Source organism: Micropterus salmoides, unplaced genomic scaffold (assembly GCF_014851395.1).
Source record: "Micropterus salmoides isolate LMB-PRFRI ecotype aquatic unplaced genomic scaffold, ASM1485139v1 Ms_hic_scaffold_5, whole genome shotgun sequence".
Taxonomy (NCBI): domain Eukaryota; kingdom Metazoa; phylum Chordata; class Actinopteri; order Centrarchiformes; family Centrarchidae; genus Micropterus; species Micropterus salmoides.
Window position 1 is genome coordinate 29,943,308 of NW_024044237.1, and position 21,731 is coordinate 29,965,038.

At 39.2% G+C, this 21,731-nt stretch overlaps 1 protein-coding gene across 1 annotated transcript in view; it reads left to right on the forward strand.

The window, feature by feature from the left end:
• Window positions 1-21,731, forward strand: part of prom1a (prominin 1a) — a gene marked incomplete in the record, with an annotated part of 146,107 nt that overhangs the window by 35,975 nt on the left and 88,401 nt on the right. Inside the window, 1 exon segment of the mRNA XM_038699126.1 lies at window positions 3,883-4,088. Within this exon segment, the coding sequence (XP_038555054.1) occupies window positions 3,883-4,088 (206 nt within the window).

Sequence of the window (21,731 nt, forward strand, 5' to 3'; positions counted from 1 at the left end):
GATGTTGAATAAATATATATCAGGGAATAAACATAAATCTTCAGACAGAATAGCTTTGAAAACTGCTGATAGCCACCCAAACCACAGCAAGGATGAGCCACACATGAACACACACTTGATCTTTTGAGTGCTGATGTTGCAGAATGACAGAACTCTTGTTACTACTATAAATCTCCTCACAGTGACCTGGACCAGTGACACACTTTATGCAGCGCTGCCACAGCTTTGTAAAAACATGTTTCCTCCCAAGAGCTTAAAATGCATCACTCAAGAAATAACACACGAAAAAAAAGCCCTCTCCGTGTATATCCCATTGCTTCCTTACAAGTAATAAGGAGTTAATCAGATTTTTGGTCACTCCTGAGAAATGCATGATTTACAATGACAATACATGAATATTTTCCAATGTCATTCATACTGGAGCTGCTACCTTGATGTTTTGTAATACATCACCAAATTTCTTTCTGACACGAGTTCAATTACCTAGCTGCCATATCAAAGTGAAAATGTCTTGTGTGTGTCATTGCCCAATGAATGCAAAGCAGACCAATCAACCAAAACAGTATAGCAGCTGCAGACTGTGGACTGTTGAAGGATAGCTAATCAGTGAAAGGCCTGGTGTAATCTTGGTTTGAATGAAAAGCCTGCATACAGTGGATTTAAATAGTCCAGCTATGATCAAAGGCTTTCTGATTTTTCTGAGGTTGCAGAATTGCAGTCTTCACCTTTGATACAAAAGAGATATACGGTAATTGAGAATGATCATGTGTCTCTTGTGAGTGGTATTCATCCACGTCCAACCCAATGGACTATCAAGAAATAGGATCTGAGCCACAATAATGAATAAGAACCCCAAAAAACCCACAGAGAACCCTGACGTTAATTAATTCACTGTGGCTTCCCTAACTCAGGTATTTAGCTTGCAGTCCATGAGCAGTTTAGGGTAACAGCCTCTTGCTCGAGGACACTTCAGCAGGCCTTGTGGCTGCTGCTTTGATTAAATCTGATTAAAGTAGGGCTGGGCAATAAAACAATAATGATAATTATCGCAATATTTTATTAATCAATTAACCATCTTGTTTCTTCAATTTTCACTAAAAAAATCAGAAAGAAAGAAATAATGATATCTATCGTGATAATTATTGATATCGAATGATATGAAATATTTTTATTGTGATAACATTTTTGGCCATATCGTCCAGCCCTAATTAAAGTTACAGCATTGTCTGTCTTTACCACTCAGACATGCTGCCAACTCATCATAAAGTTTGTTCTTATTGGAAGGTCACCTTCTTCTTTTGGGCACTTGCCAAGACAAAGCTATAGTCCAAAAATAGTCAGAGCTGCAGGCCCTTGAAGAGTGGTGGTGGAAAAAAATAAAACATTTTTGACCTTTTTTTTGTGAAGATTCTCCCAGTAACAAGCAGAGCCCAGAAGCATAATGACAATGCAAGCGTTCAGATTTGCACAATGTCCTCAACAACTTGGTTGACATTGGTGCTTTTAAATGACATAGGACATACATACACATGCCCAGTGTCTCTTCTTTTCTTTCTTTGCTTCTCTACATCTTCAAAACTCTCTGGTCTCTGCTTTTCTCTCAGTTTCCACTGACCCTGAAACCATCCATGTTTTTATTCCTTAAGGTCAGGTTTTGACACAGCCAGGAGCCTCTCTCATCCAAACACAAGCTTTTGGAGCTGTGCACAGATATTTCCGAATGAATCAGAGAAGAATACTCTGTCATGTTCAGAAGCCATTTCTTTTTAACTTGCATGTTAAAAAGCAAAAGCCGCAGGTGGCTGGAGAAGGCAGGGTCATTGACTGAGGGTGATTAAGATTTGTACAAATCAGCTGGGAGAGCAGTTCGTCCATTCAGGAGCAGTGATAGCAGCCCTGCTTTGATCCTTTCATAACAAGAAGCTGTTGAACATTATTGTGACAAGTTACATATGGTGTGGGAATTACCAATCCCCTATTCAATTTCGCCAATTTCCAAAGCCTATGCGGAGTGTGGTTTAGATAGGGGCAGATTAGGTGGGAGCACTGTGATGCATGACAAGAGGAGGTGGAAGCTCTACTAAGATCCTGCCAACTGCAGCACCTTTAACTCTCTCAATATTTCTAATATTCAATCAAAGTCAAGGATTATTGAGGCTTTGTAATGACGGATGTGTAGATTTCACAGCTGACTGTTCAGAGACAAAGCACAATTCATACAGCACAATCAAACTGTCTGAATATAGAGTTTTCATATAATTATACGAGTCAGCATTCCTCCGCTCACTCCTGCACTAACGGTCTCGGGTCCACGCACTTTAATCATACTTGTCCTCGCCACAATTTACTCCCTCTCTGACCTCACTGCACTCTTATTAACTGTTTAACCCTAACAAGCCTCTAGTATTAACAAACTAACTATTCACTGCAGATTCTATCTAAGTGCGTGTGAAAACTGTACTTCTTCAAAAAATGACTTGAGCTTGACAACTATCCATTTTCTAGTACTACTATTTATTATCTACGCCTAGCTAAAACGAATGCAATCTAATACAAAAGTCGCACAATAAGTTTTCCCTTCATGATTATTATAATGTTGAATTTTAGGGAAATGTTGATTCAACTTCAGTCATTTTGGAAGCTGCAGTTTATGATGAATTGAATTATGTTATACTCAGAAGGGTTTCTAATATGTGGTCTACTCTTATTTATATAAATGAGATGGACACATTGTTCTTCACAAAAGGTAACTGTTGTTATATTAGACTGCATTACTTGATGAACAGGCTGTACATTTCTCACTTTATAAAAAGGACTATGTAATTATTTCATTTCATTTGTAAAGCTGGAGTTGCAAGGTATTCACCCAACAATGTCCCTAAAATCCTATCGTGGACCAAGTGATAGAAATCTGCCACTGCCAAAGAGATAATTTCATCTGCATTACGTGGTTTTTTAAGTGTAACTTATAATAAAATCGAACGGGCTGTGTGATGCCCCTTAGTTTTGCGATACTGAGACTTCTGCAATAAAATTATTAAAAAGGATGAACTGCACTGAAACAGGTGTCATTATCTCACCCCAGGGGCGGATTTGTTAGCTTGTTTCAAGAAGAATCTGTACTTTATGACTCATTACAAGTCTAAAGTACTTGTTAAGATGGAGATTTTCTGCCTTGTAGTTCATTCCTATTGAAGCAGGTTTTTCATCAGAAATTCTGTCTTTCCGTGGGAAAATGGCACCACAAGGCTACGTGGATGGCTCTGTTGCAATACTCCTTTGAGTATTTTCCCATCATCCTTCATGCATTGCTATCCTCTCAGTGCATATTGCAATTTGTTGGAAATTGATGTGGGGAAAAAATTATTTTAAGAAAAAGAGACATGGCATTTATGTTGTGAAATAATGTAGTTAAGGAGTTGATTATTGAACAGGCTTGTGGTATTTAAGAATAAGAAAGAAAGGATTATCCAGCAGTAAGTAGTGTTATGCAATGTGTTTATTGTTTATCCACAAATCCCTTTTGGACAAAGAGTAGAGAGAATTTCCACCGGGGGGGATCCTACCAGATATTTTTAGATTTGTTGCTCATTTTATCCTCTACCTCCTTGTGTGTGTCCTTCCTTTTTCTCCTGTACACCGCTATTAATCTATCCTTTCTTGTCTCCCTCACTCCCCAACTCACCCAATCCAATTCTATTTTCCCTCAACAAACCCTATTCCTTATTGTTTTTTTACCTTTCCCCTCCTCACCTCTGCTCCCCCACGCCCCTTTCTCTCTCCATCTCATTCTCATGTTCACTTCGTTGCTCCATTGTGTTTCGTAAATAATTTGCTCCCCGTTCTTCATCTCATTTTTCCTTTCATTCCTGCTGACTCTAGGCCATCTACTATGAGATAGGCTTCTTAGTATGTGCGGCAGTGGGCCTGCTGTTCGCTGTTCTGATGCCGATAGTCGGCCTCTTCTTCTGCATGTGCCGCTGCTGTGACAACTGCGGTGGCGAGATGCACCAACGCCAGAGGAAGAACGCAGACTGCCGGCGTGGCCTGCTGGGAACATTGCTCTTCTCCACCTCACTGGTCATCACGTGAGTATGACACATGTACATAGATGACACGCATAGGAAATAATAGGCGGATATCAGCTTGCAAGCAGACGTGTATTTTATGGTGCAAACTTGCAAACAGTGTACATGCATGCAAACATACACTGGTATTAAACGCAAGCTACACCTCTGTCTTTTACAGTGTTCTCAGTGTACTCATGCAAACATGTTAAAAGGCAAAAACACACTGTACACACCTCTGGTCATCTTTTGAGTCTGTTTCAAACACACGCAATCATTGGCCTTCCCCATCCCCCATGCTGTTGGCTATGTATAGTAAAGTCCTACTGTAGCACCCTTCATACTTGTGTTCAGTCTAAGCCCTGGTCATTATAATCCGCAGGGAATTCACACTGCAAGCTTTCGTTTACTATGGTGAGAATTCTTCATAATGTCAATGTAACATAAATAATAACAAATCAAAGATAAACAAATGACAAAATCCACAATATACCACAGAATTTATGACAGTTACTCTCTGTATGACATATATCAAATGGTCATATATATATATTTAAGAATACACTTTGTGTACAAGTGCTCCAATTTCATCTACACCTTTCTATTCTCCTTGGCTTTTTTGTATAATAATTATAATATATACTGCATCTGCCTTCAGGGTTTTTTATTACTGCTCCAGCTGTCATTTCCCCCATTTTAGATGAACATTTTAAGCATTTGGCAGATTTTGCAGCGAGTCTAGCACAATAATTAATTCCTAGTTTGCCAATGTTTTAAACTGTAGTAATTGTAATTAAATATTGTAATTTAAGGATTTCATACATAGCACCTCCAGCTATTTTCTGCCTGGACCTTGTAAAACTAAACTGCCATTAGTTGCAGCAAGCAATTTCAGACATTCTTGACATTGTGTGGTTAACCTTTACTGTGGATACTCAGATAACAGACCTTTTATACATTTTATACATGAAAACAGGCAGCTGCAGGACAGCAAGAAGACCATGAACTTTATTTTTTTAACATTTATACTACAGTTGTTTAGGGTAAATTAATATAATATCTTAATATTGCAGAGCCACCTATCTGACAAATGAGAAACAGTAGTAAAGAGAGTGAAATTGCAGACGGTGGAAAATTAAGGGAAAATAGGTACGAGAAGGTTGATTTCCTAGACTGTCAATGTTTTGACCAGTAGTAGTTGTTTTCAAGCTATTTTCAAACCTGTTTTTTCAGGTTTGAGGTAACAAGGATGTTACCACAACGTAGCATCATAACTGTAGGAGAAGGTCATGATTTTGCTGAACTTTAACATTGCGTATTGGAGTTTTTAAAACCAAAGCTTTATGCAGACCACTTAAAATGATCCCCAAATATTGTTGAACTTTTCTCCAGACCTGGTTATATCATCACAAAGTCTTTTTTTTATCAAAACATAGGTTTCTGCTAATTGAAAGGTAGCAACACAGCATCTCCAGAGCAGCTAGAATCCACTTTCTTTGTAATCCACTTATATTTATACATTATATATATACTTTATATCTACTTATATTTCTGTCAAAAATAATGAATACCTTGTTATACCTAAGTTTGAATGTTGTAGCCCAAAATTCCTTTTCTCTTGTAACTATCTCGCGGTGAAGTGCTGCAGTGGTAATTATATGCTAAAAAAGACAGTTACTACACACTTGATTTGTCTAACTCTGGCTGTGGAGGCCTCATTAACTTCAGATAAACTTTTGAATACATTTTTGCACAGAATGAGGACTATGGATTCTGTCCCCCATTGCTTACACTGAAGATCTCTTAATGGCCAGATTGTACTGGAGGAATGGTTACAGCAAGAAAAACCTGTTTCAGTGTTCATGTGAGCACCTGACTGTTGTTTTAAACCATATTTAAAATGTATGAACCTATCCTTTAAGACAAGACTTTAAGAAATCCTCACTGAAAATGTATCCCTTAATGTACGTTTTGCGATGTAGTACTTTTTTAATATTGGAAAGCCACTATCAGGCAAGTGAGAAATTGTAGTGAAGCAAGTAATGAGATTCTATTTCAAATTGCACATGATGATGGAAAATGATGGAAAATTGACAGAGTGGGCTGAAAACAGTTGGGAGTAAGGCTTTAAGTTTACCGTGTGTCTATTACAACAGCTGGCTGTCCTGCATCTCGTTGAAAGTCATCTCTCGGAAAATGGGCCGCGAGTAACTCAATCTACTCTCCTCTCTGTTTTATTGTCTCAGCGACACAAGAAGCAGTAGCCGCTGGGGATGTAGCCACAGTACAAAAGAGAGCTTGAGAGAGCTGCCTTTGTCTCTTGTGCTATACTGAAGGGATCCAGGAGTGTACTTAGTTTGATGTTCTTTGGCTTTCTGTCTTCGTTGGAACGAAGCCCGGTTATTAGAAATTCCACAGCAATATCCTAGGAGCCCAGACACAAGAGTCTGAGAGCATCTTCACAGCTCTTATTAAATCTCCCCAGCTACCAGGCAGGGATGCTGCAGAGGCTCTAATGAAGCAATTACAGGCAGGAGAGGGATGAGTACCTAGCCCAAGCCCAGGCTGCTTTCTACCGCCACCAGAAAGCTGCCAGGGAGGCTCAGAGGAGTGGCTGGGGTGATATTCATTTTCTAAGAAGTGTTAAAATCAGATTAAGAGGTTTAAGGGTGAGAACAATAAATGGCTGAGGATGAGAGTAGGAGAGTGAATATACCAAAAACAAAATGGTATTTACAGAGCATGGACATTCTGTGAGACAAGTGTAAAATATGCAGTACCACTGACAATAAACAACCAATGCTACTCTGCATGGTAATCCATGAGTTACTTGTTTTACAACCTACAGTATATTTGGTGTTCCTGCGCTACACTTCACAGACTGGACCAGCGTGCAAGTTTTTTTTCTCATGACAACACCTCCGCCCTCCCCCTGGTGAACTGTGGACTGATTGCAAAGTTTAACAAAGTTTTCTCCCATTGTTTATTATTAAAGTAATAAATACTTAGCGTTACATCGCAATGGAGAGTTGCAGTAAAAACACAGAAAAGAAAGATGCATACTGTGTTTAACTCGACAGGTGCTGGTCATATAATTAGAATATCATCAAAAAGTTGATTTATTTCAGTAATTCCATTCAAAAAGTGAAACTTGTATAATGTATACATTCATTCCACACAGACTGATATATTTCAAGGGTTCATTCCTTTTAATTTTGATGATTATAACTGACAACTAATTAAAACCCCAAAATCAGTAGCTCAGAAAATTAGAATATTGTGAAAAGGTTCAATATTGAAGACACGTGGTGCCACACTCTAATCAGCTAATTAACTCAAAACACCTGCAAAGGCCTTTAAATGGTCTCTCAGTCTCGTTCTGTAGGCTACACAATCATGGGGAAGACTGCTGACTTGACAGCTGTGCAAAAGACGACCATTGACACCTTGCACAAGGAGAGCAAGACACAAAAGGTCATTGCTAAAGAGGCTGGTTGTTCAGAGCTCTGTGTCCAAGCACATTAATAGAGGCGAAGGGAAGGGAAAGATGTGGTAGAAAAAAGTGTACAAGCAATAGGGATAACCGCACCCTGGAGAGGATTGTGAAACAAAACCCATTCAAAAATGTGGGGGAGATTCACAATGAGTGGACTGCAGCTGGAGTCAGTGCTTCAAGAACCAGGACGCACAGACGTATGTAAGACATGGGTTTCAGCTGTCGCATTCCTTGTGTCAAGCCTCTTGAACAAGACACAGTTCCTTTGGAAATCAAGGTCCCAGAGTCTGGAGGAAGAGAGGAGAGGCAGAGAATCCACGTTGCTTGAAGTCCAGTGTAAAGTTTCCACAGTCAGTGATGGTTTGGGGTGCCATGTCATCTGCTGGTGTTGGTCCACTGTGTTTTCTGAGGTCCAAGGTCAACGCAGCCGTCTACCAGGAAGTTTTAGAGCACTTCATGCTTCCTGCTGCTGACCAGCTTTATGGAGATGCAGATTTCATTTTCCAACAGGACTTGGCACCTGCACACAGTGCCAAAGCTACCAGTACCTGGTTTAAGGACAATGGTATCCCTGTTCTTAATTGGCCAGCAAACTCGCCGGACCTTAACCCTATAGAAAATCTATGGGGTATTGTGAAGAGGAAGATGCGATACGCCAGACCCAGAAGAGCTGAAGGCCACTATCAGAGCAACCTGGGCTCTCATAACACCTGAGCAGTGCCACAGACTGATCGACTCCATGCCACACCGCATTGCTGCAGTAATTCAGGCAAAAGGAGACCCAACTAAGTACTGAGTGCTGTGCATTGGCCAACATGTCTAAAAATCCTTTTTTTGTATTGGTCTTAAGTAATATTATAATTTTCGGAGATACTGAATTTGGGATTTTCATTGGTTGTCAGTTTTAATCATCACAATTAAATGAAATAAACATTTGAAATATATCAGTCTGTGTGTAATGAATGAATATAATATCTAAGTTTCACTTTTTGAATGGAATTACTGAAATAAATCAACTTTTTGATGATATTCTTATTATATGACCAGCACCTGTAAATTGCAGTGAGCTGGTAAGGGGAGAGGGACTGATTTAAAAGCCGTCACTTTTGAGTGTCATTAAGTGAAACCCTGTAGCTGTGGGTTCGGGGCATGTGTACTGGTGTAGCACGGACACTGGGCTGCTAGAAACAGATCATCAGATTGTTAAGTTTATTGCAGCTTCAGTAATATCGGCTGCCTACCCTTTGACACACAGCTCCGCTGTTCACCGGAGAAAATATCTTGTGTGTGTTGATAGACTATTATTTGCGACTTGTAACCAATCAGACACTGCCGTGGGCGGGACATTAAGCAAGACTCCAGCCTGGTGATTACCTATAGACAGAAAGAAGCAGCTAGATCAGAGCCAAAGTAGCACATTTTAAAAATAATTTAACCCTAATAAAACTATGGATTGATCAGAACCATGAGTTTTGTGATAAGTTGCATAACTATTGAAGTAGCATTGATCACTCTGAGGTGGGAAAATTTTGTCCCCACCGGGGATAAAAATAATTCAGCAGAGGCAGGGATATATAAACCAGAAAGGGGGAAATCCTACGCATCCCCTCCCCTGCAAATTGCCCCCTGGACAGAACTGTGTTTTCCCCCTTAGAATTTCTGTTTGATACAGTTTTAGTTTCTGTTTTGTGGCACATTTCTGGTTGTATGTTCAACCATGGCAGCTATCACTGCTCATGCTAACTCAACAGTTCTTGTATTTATTTCAAACACACTGAAATGTAAAACACAACTTAATGCTTTTCGAAAATAGAAATACTATACACACTGGCTATTTAGATCTGAAAGAATAGAATATCTTATGAAGGACTAGATATTAATGGATGAAATTTGACTGATGTGAAGTTAAGTTCAGGTGAACTACCCAGTTGATGTCCTTTTTTTAGTCTGTTTTTGTCCACTGTAAATCTGCCCTATTTACAATGACATAAATGTCAAACTAGTGTGTAAATGTTGTCTAAAGACAATGGGGTATGTCTTGTTTAAATGACCCAATCTCATTTTTGAGCTTTTGATGCAGCACCCAAACCTTTAAATGCTCTGTCTGCACCCACACAGTCTGCTGATTCTGTGGATTCTTTCAAAAGGTAGCTAAACATACCTGTTTAGATAGGCTTTTAGTTAACTTGTATGCACCATGTCCACATTTATGAATTTATTAGTGTATTTTAATTAGGGCAGGGTATCGAGTTCAACACTATTTAGGCACCGACCGAACTGCCTCAATACCATCGAGTATCAAAAAATACTACTCCTACTACTGCCAACGAGCTTGCTTCAGCATGACCACTATACGAACAGTGTTGGGCAGTAGCGTCGCTACAAGTAGCGCCGTTACTAGTTTAACTACATTTCTCAGTAGCTTGGTGGTAGCGTCGCTATTTTCTGAATCAAATCAAAGCTCTTTTATTGACAGAGTAGCGTCCACACACTATTTTCCCAAGCATTTCTCAAGGATCATTAAGTGACGCCACCGCCACACGGACCTATATGTGCAGTCAGCGGAAGCGCTTCTGTGTGACGGTGACATCACGTACCGATCCTTGGGCTGATGTCTGCGACTTTGCTGCAGTGGAATAAAAACACACGGGATTGAGTTAAAGAGGTGGTATTATGCTCAGTTTCATGTTCAAAATCTTAATTAGGTGTTGAACCAGAACAGGTTTACATGGTTTAATTTTCAAAAAACACCATATTTTTCTCATACTGCACATTGCTGCAGCTCCTCTTTTCACCCTATGTGTTGTATGCTCCGCTCTTGAGCTAGTGATGCATCTGACTTGTACAAAATCTTTGTTGGGAGTTGCACATGCGCAGTTCCCAGGTAAGACTACTAGCCAATCAGAAGCAGAGAAGGGTGGGTCGTAAGAAACAAGGTAGTGTTCCGCCATCACTTCTCGTAAAACTGTCAATATTCCAAATCTACACAGCTGATTTCTCCCCTCAAAACTTCTCAGAAGTGGATTTAGTGATGAAATTCCATACGAAAACTGTATAATATAATAAAACTTTCTGTTGCTGTCCTCTGTCTGGCGCATGCACTGATGATGCAGTGAATAGTGAATATTCTCTCTGATCAATCAGCAGTCTGTCGTGTTTTCACGCTACATTTTAGTATCTCTCAGCTAGCTTGGAACCTCGACAGAGGTGAGGTGATATGAAAAAAAGTACCTGGAAGCAGGTACAGGTACAACATTTCTACAATGGAAAACCAAACAAAGGCGAGTCGAGCCAAGTCGAGCTGGTACTGTGCAGGTGGTTAGCGCTGTCGCCTCACAGCAAGAAGGTTGTGGGTTCAAACCCCGGTTGCCCCGGCCTTTCTGTGTGGAGTTTGCACGTTCTCCCCATGTCTGCGTGGGTTCTCTCCGGGTGCTCCGGCTTCCTTCCACTGTCCAAAGACATGCGGCCTAGGTTGATTGGTGACCCTAAATTGTCCTTAGGTGTGAGTGTGAGCGTGAGTAGTTGTTCGTCTATGTGTGGCCCTGCGATGGACTGGCGACCTGTCCAGGGTGTACCCCACCTTTCGCCCAATGCCAGCTGGGATTGGCTCCAGCCCCCCGCGACCCTGTACGCAGGATAAGCGGTTGACGATAGATTGATGGATATTTTACATGGGATTTATGTGAAGCCATCCAAGTCGGACTGGACTGATAGCAACAAAAAACATGAGAATAATTAAGTGGACTACATGGAAATAGATAGAAATAAACTTTACTGAGTAAGACTCTCACATCACCATTTACTCTGACGGTGGCAGGGTCAAATCCTAGAAGAGCCGCCAGAAAGCTGGTGGTTGTAAATGTGAATGAGTAATATTTGCTGGGAAAGAGTAGTGCTGTAGCGATTTGGGGTTTGATTCACACAGATGCCAGTTAAGCTGAAAATGCATACTCAGATGTGCTGTCTAAGTAACACAGGTGTATCAATCACACAGTAGATCTGAAATTCCATACAGAGTTTATTCTGTATCACTGTTTGTCTTTGAAAATAAGGCTCAGCTTTGTTGGGACAAATGGTATATGAAGATTTTGGAGATTTTATCATGACATTTACGTACACTAATAATTTCATCAGAACTAGATTAAAGCAATTATCTGATTAGTGCAGAAGCCTTATATACTTAACATTTTCACTAGGTTCAATTAGGGGAATGCATCATGAAATATAAAGAAGCAAAAACTGATTAACAGGCCCTCAAATTACTGTGATATGCAATTACATGTGCTATGACCGATTTCCTTCAGGGCTGTGAATCTTGGCACATGCCAGAAAGGGTGAGTGAGAGACACAAAAGTGTTTCTGTACACAGTCAGAAACATGTTAGCAGTAATGGAAAATCAAAGTGATGTATGTTACCATCACAGCTCCCACAGAGCAAACAGCCATTTAGACACAAGTTTAGAGTGAGATGAATTGAGATGAATTGCTATAATGGTATTAGTAATCAAGTAGTAACAATGGATGATCAGTAGCCTTGTTACGGTTATGTTTTGAATGAAGAAGCCAGCATTACTGAACTGTGGCTTCCCAGAACTGAAATAACCACCAAAAATGCTGTATGTGTTTAGTCTTTGTTTGTTATTTGGTGCAGATCAATGAACATTGCATCAGCATCCTTATGAATAAATTTGGATTCATGCTTGGCCCTGAGCTACAGTTGGTCATAAGTCACAGTATAACTTCTGTACTGGCTTGTTTCAGTATTTAATTGACGCTATATGATGTTCACACTGAGTAAAATATTCAAAGTCAAGGCCCCATGTGTTTTATGGCTGCACTTTTCCAAATGGAAATGGAAATATTCTACATATCTCGTGCATCATTTACACAACTTTATAGACATCTGATCAAATATCTGGCTTGATATATTTGGTATCTTTGGAAATGTTGGGATCTACACTATTTTACAATAACCACTGATTTAAAATACATTTCAAGTACTGCGAATACAGCATGGGTTTGAAATTACTGGTCTGAGTATAGCTTGATGGACTAGTGTAAAGATATTTCCATCCTTTCAGGCCTTCCTCCAAAGCCACTCCCCCAAAACACATTTTCAGGTAAGCCAGTAGACACCCTACCCTATATTTATAAATAAATAATAAAAGAAAAATGGTGATGCAGGAACAGAAGCACCAGAAAGCCTTCTTGAAAGGTTACTGAGAGAAAAATAATAATCTAATAAAATTAATCCTCATGTGAATACGATCGCCAGTACTGTGGTAGTTTTAATGCACAACATCTTCTCAACACTTCTCAGTAGTTACATGTGTCTGAACACCAGCCCATGTGTGTTTGTTTGTTGGTAATGTATCATGTCTTAGCTCATGCATTAATGCATGTTCTGTGTAGTAAAACGACACGTTTAGTTATGCCTGCCAGCTATCGAAAGGCTATGCCGTACATTATTAAAAGAACAGCAGGAGTTAGTTCAGTCTCTGCTAATCAGCTCTGATTCCACATAAGCCCTGCATGGATTTATAATGATAAAATGATAAATAGAAGATCTTCCCCTCTGTTCCGGCCAAGTGGAAGACCCCTGCCTCATGCTGTTAGCGAGCATGCATTTCAGCAGTCTATTTCAGTCGCTGGGTGTCCAACACCATTAACACAAAAGGTCCCAACATTATGGGTTTAGCAATCCATGCTAATTTTATGGTGTCTAATTAATGATAATTTAGGTGACAGTGAAGTGAAAATTCAGCACCCAGCACTTTAAATCTCAGTTAGTCACATCTCCTTTAAGGAGATTGTCCTCAAATGAGATATCTGCTATCTCAGATAGGGGCATCCCAAGCAATGTAAGATGCATTCCACAGCGTCCCTGGCTCGTTGTGGCTGGTGAACTTTTCTGCATGTCTCTTACTCCCAACATCTACTGGCACTACTCACTATCAAATGCAGCCAAAAGTATCAAAATCTAAAAATCAGTGCAAGCAAAAACAGATATAGTTTTATGATTTAAAAAAACCCTGAATTTTGGTAGATATCTCCAAAATGTGTCATAGCATTCCCAAATTCCTAAATAATACTCCTAGTTCATAGAATATGGGCATGCTAGAGGTTATGCACATGATGGTACTGTACCTGGAAGTAGCCAATGCCACTGCCCTGCTGCATTTGACAAACACTCTCTTGGCAAAGAGCTGTTTCACAATCGACTGCACAAACTAGATTGTAGATTTGAAGATTAAAAACATACATAAACATAAAAAAGAGAACAGAAACAACATGATACAATTCTTTTTTTAAGGTTCTGTGTAGCATATTATAAATTAAACATGCAATACAATCAAAAATTTTTTGCACACTAGTTCACAGACAACCAGAATATCCTTTGAAGTCCTAGTGATTTTGATCAGGCTAAGAAATTCTACCTTGAAATGGGACCAGGTGTCTATATGCCTTCGGGTTGTGTTCGGTGCTAAGCCATTTCAACCTGAAACTACATATGAATAAATACACATCAGTAAGCTCAAGTTTCTGATCACATTTTCATGTCCCCAGAGCACTGACTGTCTGTTACATCATTAGATGGCCCTTACTTTTTTCAAGATACATTTTGTTATCCTCCTGTTATATATATTGCAGCTTCACGTTTTTAGAGATGGTAGAGAGAGGTGAATGGTATCATGTCAACACATAACCTCAAGAGCAAAACCAGAGAGTTTATCAGAGAGCATTGCATCAAAAACATGAACTAAAGGAACCCAAAGAGTGATCACAGTTTGTGCCCCCCCGGTTGAGTTCACTTCTGCCTTGGGCCAGATTTTATGACAAAACATTTGGACTGAATTCTGCTGAATTATTAATAAAGTGACCCATTTAATGAGTAGAAACAAATTTTCATTACTGGTCCACTTTTTTTAGCACAGAGCACTGAAGGGACAGCACCAGGAGCTCAGCAGCCACAGTCTACAGACAACACAAACAAAAATCTAGACATGCATCTATTTGTGCACACATTTGTTCATATGCATGTACATGACTTGGCATCAGAAACTAGATACTTCTCGCTAGGATGTAAATTCATGTCACTATGTACACTTGAAAGACCAAAGAAATCACTGCCAGCATTGCACCCTTCTATAAATTGTGATACAGAAGTAATTTTGCATTTGTACGCAAACCTGTGGGAAGTTTCCAGAACTTTGGAGTTTTTACTTCTTCCTATTTGTAACGGTCTAGCTAAAATAGCCCTTAACTTAAAATAATCCCCAACTGACATGTTACACTTCAGTGAACTATGTTTTTGATTGCATAGTGAAACGTCTCACAGTCCCCTATTTACTGCGGACGCAAATATATGAATCTTTCTCTCTCTGACACGCACACAAAAACAAGGGCACAATTAGTCACAGAGAAACACACAACCAAACACACTCTCACACATCTCTCAGTTAACAGCCTCCCTGGGGTGTCATCACATGCAGGGCTATTTTTAGGGGATTCATTAATAATGTGATGAGCATTAACTTCACTAAATAAAATAAGCCACAGTGACTATGAAGATGTCACTTGATGACTAAATGTCAAGCCACTGGGAGGTCCTCACGAGGAATTTCCAGTACCAGTGCCAAGTTTTGGAGCAGTTACAGCCAGCAAAATGTAAAATGAAACTTTACTCAAGTGCCTGCGGGGAAAGTGGGCAGAAGCCGCAAAAGTAATCGGATTCAGCAGATATTAAACTACAAATGTTTTCACTCGCACACTGTGGGAGCACGCCAACACTCAATGCGGCTAGCTTCCTCTCCTTGTTCTATACAAAACATCTACGTGACAGATGCTGTTATAACAGAGTAACTCCTGTAAGGAATCAGGAGGTGCGTAGCCAGTGTTTGATTGTTTGAGCGGCAGAAAGTGACGGTGAACGCGAGCGGAGGAAAATATTCTGGCAGTAAATATACTGTGTCGGTTACAGCGTGTCTGCTTCTCAAGACCAAGAAAAGCCTGTTGTTTCCAGCCCTGCTGGAAAAATGAAGCCTGTTAACGCTAAGTTAGCTAACATCCCCCTTACCCTATAGAGACTGAGCCGAGCAGGAAAGCCTTAACAGCAGGCTGCGCCTTTTGGCTGCTATGTAAGTTAACATTAGCTCAATAGAAAGTAACTGGTAGCTGTATTTTATTACTAATGAGGAGACGTTTCTCTTTGGATTTTTAATTTGCAAATAAAATGCACCTCAGAAGGGAGGAGTTTTCTCATGTTGCACACAAAAGGCAAACATGAACAACCGTATCTAACGATTCTGAGGTCATATTAACAGGGTTTTAGGTGGTGATGTCCAAAACATGTTGTGCAGTAAATGTTAAATCACTGTGGAGAGCATCATAACCAAAATAAATAACTTTATCCAAATCTAAAGTTTGTAGTTCCTCCCCAGTAGACTGATCTTTTGCTGTTGGTTATTTATCTGCTCTAGCTTTTCCATCTCTCTGTTCAGACATATGGTGAAAATAATGGCCCAATGTGATGTGAAATTACATATTTGTCATTGAAAAACGTAAATTTTTTTTGGGGGGGGGACCCCACCAAGCCCCCCACCACCCTTACCATGACCACAAACACCGAAACGTTCAGCTAAAGCTCACATTAAACTGGGAAACACTGAAGTTTTAAACTATTCTGATGTGCATTGTATGCTCATGGACACAAGAGCAATACTGCTGAAACATGCTGTGTTGGGGTTTTATATTCAGACAAAAATTTTGCTTCACCTCCGCTGCTATAACTCGATCCTAGGGGAAACACTGAAAGTGTATGTGTGGGGAAACACTGAATGAACCATATTTTTCTTCTTACAAGCCAGGTCTTTAACATCGTCGACCAGCACTTACATTTAGTTTTCCCATCATCAGTTATTGTGACTGTTGCAGAGACTACTACACAACAAATGCAGAGCAAGACTTCAGACAGTACAGGAGCACAGCACAGTAGATGCTAAACAAATTAAGCATTTCATTCCAAAATACTACAGTGTTTTCATATGACTCTGTCCTACAAAAAGTTTGTTATCGTTGTTCGTATCTTAAGGTGACTTTCTAGGTTTTAAGTTTCCTTGAGCCCTATTAAAAGTTTACTGTGTTTTAAAAAAAATGCTTTAAAGTTAATGAGACTCATTTTTAACCAGTTGTTTTGGCTATATTGACCATTGTTTTCCATTCTATATTCCAACAGAGAATCACATGGACAGTTTTCATGACAATTTGTTTTGTCATTGTGTTTATTGTCCCTTGTTATTATAAGTTGAATATCCTTTAATGAACTGAACAGGGCATATCTCCACTCACTGTCTGTCCCTGCCCACAAATCATAATGTCGTAAAGTGCACGGCACGATTGCTGCCTGGCACATAGACACCACACAATGGCAGCTTCACACAAACCACTGCCAAGCTAATTAACTGGAGAGGTTGTTTTTGCCACACATCCAATAATTTATGACATCTCCTGGAAAGACCTCACTCTTACAAATCATTCTAATTCCCTCTAATTTCTGTTTTATAGCTGAAATCCACTTTATTTTTCACTAATTACATTTTTTCCTCATTCTGGGGTCTTTTATTGTCTGTGGGTTCTTGTACTGTAGTGTGCACGTTATAACAAATCAACACACAAAATAGTCTAACAAGCATTCTACATAGTGAAACTAATTGATGTTCACAGCTTTGCCAGGCTTTCTTTCCAATTTATTGGATACATTTGTGTTACAATAATGATGATATGGCACAATGTTTCACAGGAGAGAGAAAAGATATGCTGCAGGTCTCTGCAATGTTGTTTACAGCTAAGAGGTTCTCTCTATCTCAGGGGTGATTGGCTAAAGGGATTTATTATCCAAAAATAGCAGCATTTCAAATGCAGATAGAGCTGTCTTTCATTTCTTTGTGTCATTGTGCTTTAACTTTGTGGCTTGCAGGGTGAGGAACAAATAGCCACCAGCCAAATGCTTAGAAATTTTGGCTCCAGCTGGTAAGGTTTTCTACTCTACCAGCCACTTTGACCAGGAATCAACCATTGTATAACAGTCTTGGGATTTAAATATTCAAAAAACCTTTCCTGGCCTGGTGGCCTGTCTATTGCTACAATACAAGGTAAAGGCCAATTTATACTTCTGCGACGCTGACTGCAAGAACAGTGATTGGTTGGCTTGGTAACGACACATTTCTCTCTACGCATTTCCAGCTTGTCCTTCTTCTGCCTCAGCCGGTCCATCTTCCGGTTCAAGGGTCATACATACCTTCTCCTCTGATGCCTTCTCTCTATCTGCATTTTAGTACTTTCAATCGCCTACACTGTCGGCTACGGCATAGACTTGATACAGAAGTATAAATTGGCCTTAGGCTAGGTGAAGGAATAACTATTGTAACTTGAAACAAAGATCTTTTTACTCCGATATCTGCAGTGGATATGCACCCACGTAAATGTGGGTCCAACTGTAATGGAAACATTAACTACACTGTGGTTAATGTGGAAGATGACAAAGGCTTGTGATGACACTCTTATCTACCCAACTAATCTGTACACTTGTGGTTGTGTACAGGCACTCCGGTATCTGTGTAGATTGTAGACATTGGTCCAAATATATAAACAATGCGTATGCATACGCCTTTCCCCTCACATAAACTGATATTTTTAAAAGAAGAATGTGCAGTGAGAACTTGCGCACCTCACAGACTTCAGACCAGGCATATACACAGTTCTCGCTGAGATAGTTGTGGGTGATATGATACAGAAAGACAGTAATATAAGGAGACCTAACCTTACAGTAAAACAATGTTTATTGGTTGTTGGTTTTCACTGTTAATTTTTGCAATTTATAATGTATTCTTTAAAACTGTATATGTATAACATCAATTTGAAAGTATTTATGAGTGATTTAATTTTTTATTTAGATTTGAGCCAATATTAATGACTGCTGCTCTGGTGCTGCTTGAGAACCTCGCCGATGCATCACAATCAGGGAAATAGCATGTCCTATTTGCTGTTCTTCTCATTGACAGGTCTAATGGAGTGGTCACATGTAACTGTATGCAAATGAAGGTTTAAGGGTGTTTCTACATCCATTTATAGTGAACTGTGGGAGTGAAAATGAGGCTCATGCATGTGCGCCCAGTTTCACAACAACTGAAATTTATCAAATGCTTATGCTTATTTCTGTCTTTGTACATACATACACATAGTGTTATGCATCTAGTTTTGTGCAGTGTTTGCTCCATGCTGAGCCTGCTTAATTGCAAAGGATTATGTACAAAAGGCCTGTTGCACAGTCCAAAAACGCCAGGTAGCGCACAGAAGAGTGCACAGACTTTCCAGAACTTCAGGTTCCCTAGAAAACAGAGTACTGATATTAAAGAAAGTTTTAAAGTTTGTCCTTCTCCAGAGTCCTTGTAGTCAGAGACCAAGGGCAAAATAATCTAATGCAAATTATAACTGAATCAATTCAAGGCACAAGTTTTATTTGTCAAGGCTTAATAGAGTGAAGTTACGGTCTACAGAGGAAATTACCTGCTCTTTGAATTTCTTCATTCCTTGACATGTTGTTTTCTTTTGGACAGCTGACATTTATTCTTACACATTGTTAATATTTGCTTGAAAGGTTAATTATGTTTATAACCTTAATATATCCAGGGATTGTTTATTGAGCAGAACAAATGTGTTACAAAGTCACCTTCTGTTTTAATATCCTCATGGAAAAAGTTGTCTGCCTCTCTCCGTTCAGTGGTTTGCTTATGAACACATCAGCAGGGAAGATGCTTACTGTCACATTTGTATGAGCCTGGAGGTTGTAATTAAATGATGATCTCCAAATTCCTAAACCTGTCCTCTGCTCTATTTAATTCTTTACTTTTAGAAACTGAAATGCACAGATAATGTAAAAAAAAAGAAACAGAAAAAGGCAAGTGCCTTGCACAGGTGCTCAGGTTGTTGCTTTAACGAATGCAGGCTTTTTCCTGGCTCAAAGTGAGTAATCTGTATCATCCCAAGCAACATATTTTTAGTTCTAATAATTATGATTGGAGAAAAAAAGTATAGTCTCACATTAATGCATATTTTATTTTAAAGAAAAAAAGATTCCCTGTAAAACATTAAAAGAAATACACCATAAAAGCACATTTGTTAATTTACACAGTTAACAAACAGCAAGTTGTTTAAAATAAAATATAACACCAGCTCTTGTTTTCATTTACAGTTTATTGTCTTCTTGCAGTGTAGCTGATGGGAATTCCTGGATATTAAATGTTCGTCCACAGCTTTCTGTAGAGGTCCCAGTCATATTTCTTCTTACTGAATCATGTCACAAAACATTTTTAAGCTATGTTGGAGACATAACCTTTGAGAACACAACCTCAAATACTGATATACTGAGTATCTTGTAAAAAATTTGATTCTGCTCGCCTCCTGTTTTTGAATCATAAAAATAATAACAGCCTTTCACTTTTTATTAATTCTTTTGTCTGTTTTACTTCCTACCTTTTTCCTACCTCGTTTAAAGTATTCACTTTTCTCAGTATATGTGGCAGTCATGTTCACAGATGTACGTATTGTAATTTATTTTCTTTTGTAGTTTATAAAGAGGGGAAAAGGTTGATTAGGAAAAAAAAATTACTTTATTTCATTCCATTTCAACATTGTAAACTTTTTTTTTGGGTGATATTTTTGCTGCGTGGTAAAGACATTACCAGCGGAAACACTGTTGTGCCCCCAAGTGTTGCGGTCCAGCTAATCAGACTTCTGTGCTTCCTCTCAGGAAGTTTGGGCAGCAACTCTCCTGGTGCACTGTGCTGATCGCCATCCACGTCACCACATACACATAATGCCATAACTGCATTTACAAATTCAAAGCATTTTTTGTCTTTTTTGGCCTGTCTAGTGTTTTTAAAATGCTACTGTCTTTCAGTGACCTTCTGTGGCTGTTCGCACAGCTCTATACCCTACAGGCTGTTTGGCACAGAGTTTAGTATTCATATCATTCCTGGACTGTTTACCATGGAATTAATTGTCTGTTGTGTCCCATCAAACCACTGCAGCCAGTCCTTAGATGGAACAGACAGCAACTTGCACAGCGTCCTTCTGAGGGGAATAAACAGAGCAAAATAGCACTGCCTTCACTGGGTTGTCATGCCTAGAGCAAAGAACCTGGAGTCCGAAAGCTCCAGAGCCTTCAGTGTCTGGTTAAATTCTTTATAAGACAGAATGCTGCACTGGAAAGCCGGGTTCAGACTATGACCTGGCAAGCTCTGAGAAGACAAAAATGTGGTTACAAGGGAATAAAAACAAGCTACCAGAGGCTTAACTGAAAAAAAAAAATATATGATGGGACTGTATACTAGAGAATATAAAAATAAAAAGTGGCTGACTGGAATAGAACTGTTTAAATTGATTTAAAATATTGGTTTTACGAACATGGGTTAAATGGTGGCTACTAGTTGCCACTGTTACCTCTTCGCATTATAAGATGGTTTGTGATTGCCACGGCTGAGAAACACAATTTTTTCAAAATAAGAGTTTTGATGTCCAGAGGAAATAAAGTATAGTATGTCTCAGGATACATTAGTTTGTACAAACTCTTCGTGTGTGTACAGTTGGTCCTGTAGTCGACAAATAAATTGTCTAATACAGCGGTTCTCAACCTCTTTCACATCAAGGACACATAAACTGACGCAATAGACCATGGACCCCTATTTGATAAGATTTTGTCCCAGGGTCCCCCATCTGATAGGACTTTAGCTTTTAGATGTTTTATTACAGAAAGTGTATGAAACCCACGACCCAAGTAGTCATACAATTTTCATTGTGTTACTTATTGATGAAATTATAGTGTAAATAAATGATTTCCATTTTTGCTGGGGACCCCCTGGAACCCCCCTCAAGGACCCCACTTTGAAAACTACTGGTCTAATCCATACAAAAAAAGCTGCTATTTTGTTTTGATAACAGGTCACTGAGGTCAGGCTGGCACAAATGACTAGAAATTTCCATGTTCAAAGATTTGAATATAATTTTTTAAATAACGCCTTGGTCAATAATATTTTGTTTAATATTGGAAACTAAATGTTTCCCTATACACTTTCCATACCTTGTTTGATTCCATAGTCTACCATTTAGGT